At 30.6% G+C, this 11342-nt stretch overlaps 2 protein-coding genes across 2 annotated transcripts; both read left to right on the top strand.

Annotated features, from left to right (window-relative positions):
• Window positions 1-4531: 4531 nt before the first annotated feature.
• On the top strand, window positions 4532-9480 carry LOTGIDRAFT_107124 (hypothetical protein; the record flags this gene model as incomplete). Its single annotated transcript, XM_009063949.1, has 8 exons — window positions 4532-4615; window positions 5732-5827; window positions 6633-6737; window positions 7128-7297; window positions 8019-8102; window positions 8558-8704; window positions 9006-9102; window positions 9304-9480. Coding segments are annotated over 8 exons (960 nt in total), but the record flags the coding sequence as incomplete, so codon positions are not given.
• Window positions 9481-9825: 345 nt separating this feature from the next.
• LOTGIDRAFT_107438 (hypothetical protein) lies at window positions 9826-10946 on the top strand (the record flags this gene model as incomplete). The annotated part of the gene is made up of 2 exons (XM_009063948.1): window positions 9826-9909; window positions 10782-10946. Coding segments are annotated over 2 exons (249 nt in total), but the record flags the coding sequence as incomplete, so codon positions are not given.
• Window positions 10947-11342: the final 396 nt, after the last annotated feature.

Here is an 11342-nt window from a genome sequence, read left to right as displayed (position 1 = left end):
CACATTTTGAATTGTAAATAATGTCTGACTGACCTGACCATATCAGTCTACAAAATCTTGAATGATCCAGTATATCTGCTCACTATAACACAATTCTCCTATGTATTTTGTATCGTGTATCATTCTCGTGTAACAAGATAAGACCTAGCTGATTATATATATGAAATTAAGATCGACACACAGTATGTTGACAGTGCTCATTAATCAATTCAAAATTTCATGTTCCCTGCATATACTAATTTTTAACCACTGAGAATTTATATTTTACTGATGAAAGGAGATATTTAGCAGCTTGTCATATAATTGTCTCATCTTGTTTAAATCAGACTTTTCTTCCTATAATTATTGTCTTGGGCTTGTTGGTAGAGATCTTAATTGACACATTTCAGGAATATTGATTGGTTAACTGGAAATGTTTTGACCAAACAAAATTGTTGAAAAGCTGTACATTATTCCTAACAAGTCCTAATTGGCAGCATATTTTGGCAAATAAGCAGGAAACATCATCATAATTTGCCTTTTTTCAAGCCTCGCTTGCCAATTTGGCACTGGCTGTATGTATAAACAAGCTAGTATATAGATATGCAGCAGTGAAATTTGCCCACTTCATTGGATTTAGGAAAGGCTTCAAAGCCATCATGGTCTCAATGCCTAGACATTGCCACTAACACTGGCCAGGGCGTAAAATTTACTATGTAGTGTAAACCAAGGATTATTTTAGATAGAATAGTCACTGCAGATATTTTTTTTTAACTAAAGAACTATTTATAGATTTAATATGTAAATTATGTAGCTAGAGTTAAAAAAAGAGAATTAATGACACTTGTTAACCAGTTTTCTAACTTCAATTTTATTCTTCGTTTTGATGGAAATATTACAAAAAATATATAAAAATAGTTAATTTCAGAGTCCATACCAAGGGTTATTCATACACTATGCAGTCTGATTTTAGTCTGCTGTTAACATATAACTACGCAATACTGCTTTTCTACTTTCATTTGACATTTCTTTGATTATCAAAAATAGCCATTAGATATGTTGCAGTTATTTGGAACTAATCATTGATACTTTTAATATCTTGGATAAATGTGGAAATGGCACAATTTGAATCAGAATACAGTAGGCCTATTAGATTGAACTAATAGAAATTATTGAATTGTATTATATTATGATAGAAAATTATTTTTTTATTATTAAGCAATGTAACCTGGCGATAATGAAATGCAGTCTTATTAAAACTACTCTTAATATTATCGATCTTGTTCTTCATCTCTTTAATAAGCACTGCCCATCTTCATAGCTCAATCAGGAGCATTACCAATCTACAGAGCTCAATCAGGAGCATTACCCATCTACAGAGCTCAATCAGGAGCATTACCAATCTACAGAGCTCAATCAGGAGCATTGCCCATCTACAGAGCTCAATCCCGAGCATTGCCCATCTTCATAGCTCACCCAGGAGCATTGCCTATATACAGAGCTCAATCAGGAGCATGGCCCATCTACGTAGCTCAATCCAGAGCATGGCCCATCTACAAAGCCCAATCAGGAGCATGGCCCATCTACATAGCCAAAGAGGAGTAAAGTACAGTCTTACAAGTTAATACAAGTGTGCAAGATGGACCAGAAGTCTAAAATTTGATCCTGGATGCAAGGGATCTTTACAGTGATCCACATGAAAGGGTCTGACATGAAAAAAAAAGAGAGAATCACTTTTAATGACATTACGCAAAAGAATAATAATAAAAATATTGCAAAAACTTTATGCACAATTATTATTTGCTAAGAGGGCTAATCAGTAATGGAATTTTATGTGAATTCAACTATCGACAAGAAACATTTTCGATGTCAAATCTTCACCAATGGAAAATGATGTACAGAAATCATATGTTAAGTTACTTAGGGTTGAAAACAGTACTAGAATTTATGTATGGGTTAATGGTCGAAAGCTTGTCAATAAGTCTAATAATGGCATTATCAAAGCCGTATATAGAGACGGCTCTGAGCATTATAAGAGAAGGTAATTGTTGTCTTGATAAGTTTTCTCCCTTTTTGCTATTAATTGCATAAGCAGCCCTAATAATTTATTTCGACAGGATTTTCAACAAGTTTGAACAAGATGGAAATGTTCAAGAAGATATTTTTTAAAGAAAATGACGTATTTTACTATTATTTTGTGTTTCTTATATAGAAATAGACACTTTTCAAGGAACTCTAGCCAATCTCTTTAGTCTTAGCTTAGGTCTAAAAAATTTAGATTTTCAATCTTGGCCAAACTTAGTCTATATTCATTAGTGATTAGAATCTTCGGTCTACCCATTGTCAGATATTAACTATACATCCATAAATCTTAGTAATTATCCTTAAACTACAAGTAATTACTCATAAACGCTGATTGATTTAACATCTTATGCAGGGAATCAGGGATTCTGTTTAGATGTAACCATAGAGTTATACAGAAACTTTCTAACTCTATGGTTGTAACACCAGTTAAGTCCACTATCATGCTAAAAATATAAGCCTACTTGACCAAATTTGAGACTAAATTTTACGTTCATTCTAAGAGGTAAAATTCAGCTAATGTTCAGCTAACAGTAGGCCTAACAATTTTATTTCCAAAAATAATCTGTAAGACTTGATTATGTATTTTGAGGATTAATAAGTTACAATAGCCTACTGATGAGTCTTGACAGTGAAATATACTTAAAACTACAAGCCAACAGGTGTCCATTACCTTTTTGATTACAATTTAAAATATTCAATCCAGCTCTTTTACATAATCATATCCAATTGCATCATAATTAGTCTATTGATAATAGTGGCTATTGGATTATGAGAACTAGGATTGGATTGGACAATTAATTTTATTAAACCAACCAATCATAATGCTTTCTTGACTCTATAATCCATAATTTATAGAACTAATAAAACAGAGCGATTTTTGAGCAGTGAAAATATTTTGTTATCCCACAATTTATATGTTAATGTAACATAACAGAATGTAACACGCTATTTAAAACAATTTTTTAGGTTAGATTAAATCGCACTGTCCCTTTAAGAGATATAAAGGCCTATAGGCCTATAGTAGCCTTCTAGATGCTAATATATAAACCAATAATAACAACATGTAGGATATAAGCTTATATTTTGTATTGACTCTTTTGATGGAAATTTTAGTATCACTAGCCTACTTCATTGTAGAGGTGCTTATCTACTAATCTGTTTTAAAAATGTCAGAGACCAAAATCTCTCAAGAAATATGGCATCAGTGATCAATATAAGCTGTATTGCATCGCAGTTTGCGGGTCAAAGTGACCCCTTTTTTCCGATCCAATATTTTCCTTTATTAGCCAAAATTATTATCTATCACAACGATCTCCGAATCAAATCAAATTTTTTCATGAAAATTTTCATCTTTTGGTGATCTTTATAACCTTAAAAACTAACGTCATTGGCAAGATCAATTTTGAATTTTTATAAGATGGGAATTTGCCATCAGAATTGAATTTAAGCCCTGTAGAAGCTAAGAAATTTTGTTTCATAAATCAAAAACAGCCATGGTTCTTTCTTACTAATTATTCCATTATTTTACTTCAAATGTTACATGAGAATATCAGTTTATAGTAAAAAAATGAAAATGTCAAGTCATTAATTGAATTAGTAATGTGGGTCATTTAAATACTGTATTCTAGGTAACTCGAAACGGTTTGAATCCGGATTGTATTGTGAACATAAAATTTTCAAAAATGAATTTCATTATGATATGGTCAGAGACAGAGTTGAAAGAAGTTATAAGGCCATGTAAGTGTGTTGAAATAGAAACCAATCTCCTTTGAATGCATTTTATAAAGCATTTAGGATAGTGTGTAAAGTTGGTCTGATATGAATGATTCATGTGATAGGTTTTAAGAAGAGTTTGGTCCACAGTCACTTAGACAATAGGTCTAATTTCAACACTTGCTTCACAAATTTATCAAGAATTTCTTAATTCAATTGTTTATTCATTAAACTGATTGATGCTAAAGGGACAGATGTGCCATTTTCATTTAGCTAAGCCAACCAAAAATAATGTTTGCATTTGACTGTTGAAATTTGAGCGTTCAAATCAATGTGTGTCCAGAATTATCCACGTTTGAAAGTTAAAAAGATGAGTAGTCTTTTCTTGAGACAATGCCATATATAGAAAAGACATTTATAAAGATAGGAAAAGAAATTTCTAGTTTGAGATATTTTTTGTACATTTCTAGTACTTAGATGACTACTTACATGTATATTCAAGACTCAAATCAACTCCCCAAAATGGGGCACCTGTCCCTTAATTTAAAAGCTTTTGCTTAGACTACCTCGCTTAAATACTGCATTTTGTTTTTAAAGCTATTAATTAGCACACAGCTTCATTAAAGCTTGTTTAATTGAACGTTTATGCAAGTCTCTTCTGCTACTCTACAAATATTAGTCTACAATTTGTCTTTGTCTACAATGTTTTGTGATTTTTTCTCTTTATTCCTGATTTTATAATGATATATTTCAGCTCAAGGTTGAGGTGAACACTATGGAATATGACCTGATGTTTACCATCCAATCTAAGACTACTGGCCTACAGATGCTTTATGATGTAAGTTATACCTGTGAAATACCTCGTGTATAAAATACCTTGTAATCTTTTTTCACCATAACATCAGTTTTAACCTTGTATTTAGATAGAAATTTCAAAATATAGCATGTAAATCCTGCATCTCCCCACAAAGAATATCCATTCATGGAGCTATGACATACTTGTTAAATACATTTCTGAGAAATAAAGCTATTGTTTAAGCAAAATTTTGAATTTTTCAATATTTTTAAAGATAATTGGAACATCAGCCTCAAAATAGTACTGTTAGTCTTAGTATGTCCTGGAGTTGATGAAAATATAATCTTTTGTTGACATTGAAAAGAAGCACATTTCTCTCTTAGAAATTCCTACCAAAAAAAGTCGCAAATTCTAGCATAATGTATGCTCATGCTTACATTTTCATCAAGCAAAGACATTCTAAGATTTTGAGGCTGCTATTCCAATTCTCATAAAAATAATGGGAAAAATTTAATTTTTTTTTCTTTGCTCAGACAATAGATTAAGTCTTGAAATTATTAGGTTATCACAATTACATAGGCTGATATTGATTTATAATAATCGATTGTTTGTAACAGATATTCTCATCATTGATTTTGATTGTTTACTTCTGAACATTATTAGCATCAAATGATGAGAATGTGGGATTGTGTTAGATGTGGATAATATTGTACTATTGCTAAAGGAACATGTATTCATACTAATGATGGCTGATAATGAAGTCTTGATAATGAAAATATATGATATATTTATTAGAAAGAGGTAAAGGGAGACTCACTATGGAACTTCTGAAAGCATTGCAATTTTCTGATAAAGAATATTAAATCTTCTCATTGAGTAAAGTAGAGATAATAAATTTATTAGAAATTTCAATGGTTTATTATAGCATTACTAAGATTCACCTGCTAATACAACAACAGTCAAAGTATCATGATCTTCGAATTGAAACATAATTGGTTTAAATCAAGATGGCATAATATCGGTGTTAATAGCAATTTTCTCTAATGTTTAGTCCAGAAAACCTCTCTCATCTGGAAGACACTGAAAATAAACATGACAATCTTTGAGAAATGCCTTCTTAACAGTCAATGTTATTCATAATTATCTGTTCAATTTCAGGTAATAGCGCCAATAGGCCTTACTGACATGTGGTTCTTTGGTCTTCAATATGTTGATTGTAAAGGCTACACAAGATGGTTAAAGTTGAATAAAAAGGTAAAATATTTGTAATTTCTAATGAATTGGACCAAAACCTACAAAAAATTCAGTCTTAAGACATTGTTCTGCAGGTGAAGCTCAGTTTAGACTTTAAACTCCAGTACATATTATTTACTAAATATTGCTTTCAGAATATACTGATTTTTTAATATGGTATTACATGTATGATGTAGGCCTACCGGTACCATTTAATTTAGACGGCTGGGATCATGCTTGCTTTCTTGTTATTTTTGGGCCCATAAATGTGAAATATCGGGCACTATTTCTAGAGTTATTTTGCCTATCCCTAATTATAGATTGTTAATTTTTACTACATCATGTAGGCCTATAATGATCAACTTAATTAATTTACAAGACTTAAAGCTTATTTTTAAAAAAAAATAAAAAAAGAATCAATTTTGAGTTTCAAATCACGAATTTACGCGCTTTGAAAAAATCTCCTGACTTTTCACCCCATTTCCAGATTTTGCAAGGCAAATCTCCAGATGTTTTTTTCTTGAGTTGTACACATGTATGGTTTAGAGAGAACTCTCTTGTGTAATTATAAAAAAAAATTGTTTTGGATGAATATAACTTGCCATCAACACACAATCAATTTGCCTCAAATCTCATATAATTTACCACAAATTTCTCTCATTACACAATTCAGCAACAGCATACCGGTAGGTGTATAATATGATGAACAAGATGAAATCCATTCATTTGTGTCAAATTTAGATCATGATAGTAAAAGTTTCTGTTGAATCTCTAAGCTTATGATATGAAACTAAAAAATGTTACACTCCATTTATTTGTGTTTTAGGTGATCAACCAAGATGTAAAGAAAGAAACACCATTACAGTTTCAATTTAGAACCAAATTTTTCCCTGAAGATGTTTCAGAAGAACTTTTTACCGATATCTCACAAGTGAGTGAGATGATGTGATTATTTATTATTTATCTGTATGATGTATTAATAAACTTTAGAATATTGTAATGATCAGGTTAAAAACTTGACATTTGGTCATCAATTTGCATGCCAATCTCATAAAAAAGCAGACAATTCACGTCTTTTATTAGTTCATAATACTACATTATGACTTTTGTAAAAGGTTTTCTGAAAGACCTTTTCAAAGATTTACAATGCCTTAAATCTTAAATTCAAGTTCTTTGAAAATATTTGAAAAGTTTTGTATTCAAACTTCCATACAGCTTCGCATAGAAGTAATCTTCCTTACACTAATAACTAAAAACTTAACATCAAATTTGATTTTGATTGAATTTAAATTACATTGATATGCTTTTTATTTGGTTACAGAGTCTGATTTTCCTTCAAGTGAAAGAGAGTTTATTAAATGACGATATCTACTGTCCCCCTGAAACTGCCGTATTACTCGGCTCCTACGCCTGTCAGGCTAAATATGGAGATTATAATCCTGAATCACAACCCTCTGGATTTTTATCCAATGATAGAATTCTTCCAGAAAGGTGAGAACAGTCTATCTACAGTCATATTGAAAATATTTCTGAATGTGATATGTGTTAATGTGGAAGATAGACATTTTCCAAAACCACAAGCATGTTATTTGAACAATTTTAAAGTGTGAAATATCAGTACGGTAATTTAAAAGGTTCATGTGTTCATAAATAAGTAATTTTATAATACTCTAGAAGGCACAATTCTCGACAGATTTAGACAAAACATGGGGTTAGTGTTTGTAATCACCCAAGGATGAACCCTATTGAAAATAAGGAACATCTAAAAATATTTTAGTATGAGTTATTGCCCTTGTTCTTGAAAACAAAATTTGATCTTCTCAAAATTCGACGGTGAGCTGTGAACACTCAAAGTTTTTGAACTTCAAATCATTTTTTGAAGATCTTACACTCTAGAAGGTGCAATTCTTGATGTATTTTGACAAAACTTAGTGTGAGTGTTTCTAATGACTCAAGGATGAAATTTAAAAAAAAATTAACATTGTTATTGGAAACGCTTTCAATTTTTACCACGTAAACTCTAAAGCCTCTATTCTTGCTGGATTTTGACAAAAACTTATAATAATTATAGTAATATTGTTCAGTATCATCCCTTAAAGTTTAAAGAAGTTTCATACTGGTGATTGTTAATGTACTGCCAAATATTTGTATTCAAAATCAAAGCTGCCAGTGGGCATATATTACCTTGCCTGTCAAGCTATTTTTCTTTTAGAGTGTATGAACAACATAAATTATCTAAAGAACAATGGGAAGAGAGGATAAAAACATGGTATGCAGAACATAAAGGAATGTTAAAGTGAGTTCTTTTACTTGGTTGAAATATGACCTTATATGAAGAAGAGATTTAAGTGAAGCCATATTTACGGTAGCTTTTTTGCATTCTTGCTTTAAAAAAACTAAGCTCTGAATAACTTTGTCAAAATAAGGCAACCTTGAAATAAAGATAAGGATTTTACTTGATAAAAATATAACCAAGCTACTATTTTGAGGACAAGATTGCCAAAAAAGGCTGCCAAGATATAACAATACAATGCATCAACTTGCCCAATAAATAATGACTGAAAACTAAGGACATGTGGCTTGATTAACATACTATATTGCATCTTGTAGGTTAAATATGCAATTTGTTCTACAAAATATAGAGAATGGAATTGGTTCAGTTTCATAGAGTTATGTGGCAAATGGACACTTTTCTTTCCAGGGTCAGCCTTCAAAAACTCAGATCTAAATAGTTACTCATTTTATTTGTAGAGAAGATGCTATGATGGAATATTTAAAGATAGCTCAAGATTTAGAGATGTATGGTGTGAATTATTTTGATATTAAAAATAAACGTGGTACAGAATTAAAAGTTGGTGTTGATGCTCTTGGATTGAATATATATGAAAAGGATGATCAGTAAGTAATAGCTGAGACCATTTTTAATATATTGATAAAAAGATTTTAAATAACATTTTCCTTCTTAATAAGCCGATTATTATGAGTCTTAAACCTTTCCCCATACTAAATTTCTACTTACGAAGATAGCCATGTAACATGATTCATCGCATGAACACAACTTGCCCGTGTTCATATATGTACAATCCTGACTGACTGATATGACATTAGATTGAGATTGAAAAGCTTGACTGAACAATAGAATGATGTCACTATAAAGTTTGTAGAAATCTGTTTTAAGTGAAATTCATAATTATTTCAGATTAACGCCTAAAATTGGTTTCTCATGGAGTGAAATCAGAAATATATCTTTGAATGATAAAAAATTAGTAATTAAACCAATAGACAAAAAGGCCCCAGTAAGTATTTTAGCAAATTCAGTTTTTAGACTAAGTTATAAATGAATGGGAAAACTCTATAGTTATAGAAAAACAATGCCTTATCAAAAAAATAGGAAAAAAGAATGAAATGATAAATATTTAATAGTATTACAATTGATAAGTGTACCCAAAATCAATCTGATTCACTCAGTTTCAATGAATCTTAATTTTATTTTTCAGGACTTTGTATTTTATGTTCCTCACCTTCATATCAATAAACATATTTTAGCGCTATGTATGGGTAACCATGAATTATACATGAGAAGACAACAACCAACAACAATTATGGTACAGGAAATGAAGGCCCAAAGCAAAAAAGAAAGGCTTAGCAGACGACAAGAAAGGTTAGTTGTTTAGGTTTTAAAAATGGACCTCTTACTTTGAGACAATATTACCATAAAATTCTATTCAATTACACCTGTAGTGACATAAAAAACTAAGAACACCTCTTCACAATCCCTTCAAGTCTTATTCATGTACAATGTTTGCAAATTTTATTGATGTGTGCAAACAATTATATTCTTATCATTTCCATTTCAGACAACAAAGAGATGAACATGAATTTGCAGAACAAGATCAAGACAAAGAAGCAGGGTCACAATACGGTTAGTATGGAGTTGTCTTTTCTTGATATCAAAATCTTTTTAAAGTGTAATGAAAAATAACTGAATCAAAAATAAATTTTGTGTTTCAGGAGCTGGGAATGAAAATGAAGTTCTTCCACGACCTGAAGAGGAAAGAATAACTGAAGCTGAGAAAAATAAACGTTTACAAAAACAATTAGAGGTAAATCATTGAATTCTGTATTTATACTCAAAATTATTCTTATTTTTATTATTTTTATACGTATATTGCCATCGGTCCGTCTGTCAACATTTTTGTTAGCACAATATACACTTCAGTTTTATCTCATTTAAACTTGGTGTCATCATATATTGAAGAGTTTTGGACAAGTTGGAATTTTGAATTTTTGGATGAATGGTTTTTGAGTTATTGCCCTCGACTTCGTCAAAGCACATCAAAATTTGTTTGTGAGCACAATTTAACTGAAGTTTTTATCTGATTTAAATTAAATATGGTGTAGTCATATTGTATTGATGAGATCTTGATGTTCAAATTTGATGAGTTTTCGATGAACGTTTTTGAGTTATTGCACTGGACATAGTAAAAACATGTCAAAATTTTGTTCATTAGCACTCTGCACTTAAGAGACTACAGTTTTCATCTGATCTTAATGAAATTTTGTCTGTTCATTAATATTGATGTGATCTTGGACAAGTTTGAATTCGAAGATTTTTTAAAAACAGATTATGAGTTACTGCCCTTGAATTAATAAAGAACAAGTCAAAATTTGGTTGTGCACAGAATAGAAGCTATGAAATTTGGTGTGTTCATTAATATTGATGTGATCTTGGAAAAGTTTGAATTCGAAGATTTTTTATGAATAGATTATGAGTTATTGCCCTTGACTTGATAAAAAACAAGTCAAAATTTGGTTGTGCGCAGAATAGAAGCTATAATTTGGTCTGATCATATATATTGATGAGATCTTGGATAATTTGAATTAGAAGTGATCTCTTAAAAAATTAGGAGTTCAAAATTTGAAGTTAGTTAGCTGTCTTCAATATATCCTTGAGAATTTAAATTTGTCTTTTCAGGAATTAAAAGCTGACTTAGCTGATGCCAAGGAACCTGAAAAAATGACTAAAAATGATGAACTTCACCAAGAGAATGTACGACAGGGTCGAGACAAATATAAAACTCTTAAAAACATTTGTAAAGGCGATGTTCAGAGACGTATAGATGAATTCAGATCTATGTAAGGAGAATTATGGACTTAAAAGGGACAGTCTAGAAAAATGTTCATGTAGATACTTAAATTATACTTAAAACTATTTTTACAAAATATCTGAATTTTATTGTAAAGGTAATAAACAACCAGGGAGTGCCAATTGTTAAGTAAGAAGTTTGTTATATTTAATTAAAACTGTCCAGAATAAGTAGAGAGCGGCGAGATATATTTCTCTACAATTTGGTATTTGGCACAATTTGAATCAGACTACTGAAGACCTATTATATTAACATTGAACTGATGAAAATAGAATCCCATTTCACCAATTATTCTTGTATGAATTTAGATGTAAACTTCAAAATAGTCCTGAGAGTCTTATATTATAATTGGCTTTAAAATTGCAATTGGATCTCAGTGAAGTCAGAGA

This window comes from Lottia gigantea, assembly GCF_000327385.1.
Source record: "Lottia gigantea unplaced genomic scaffold LOTGIsca_6, whole genome shotgun sequence".
Classification (NCBI taxonomy): Eukaryota; Metazoa; Mollusca; class Gastropoda; family Lottiidae; genus Lottia; species Lottia gigantea.
Note: the sequence above shows the minus strand (reverse complement) of the source record. Positions and strands in the feature narration are given on the sequence as shown.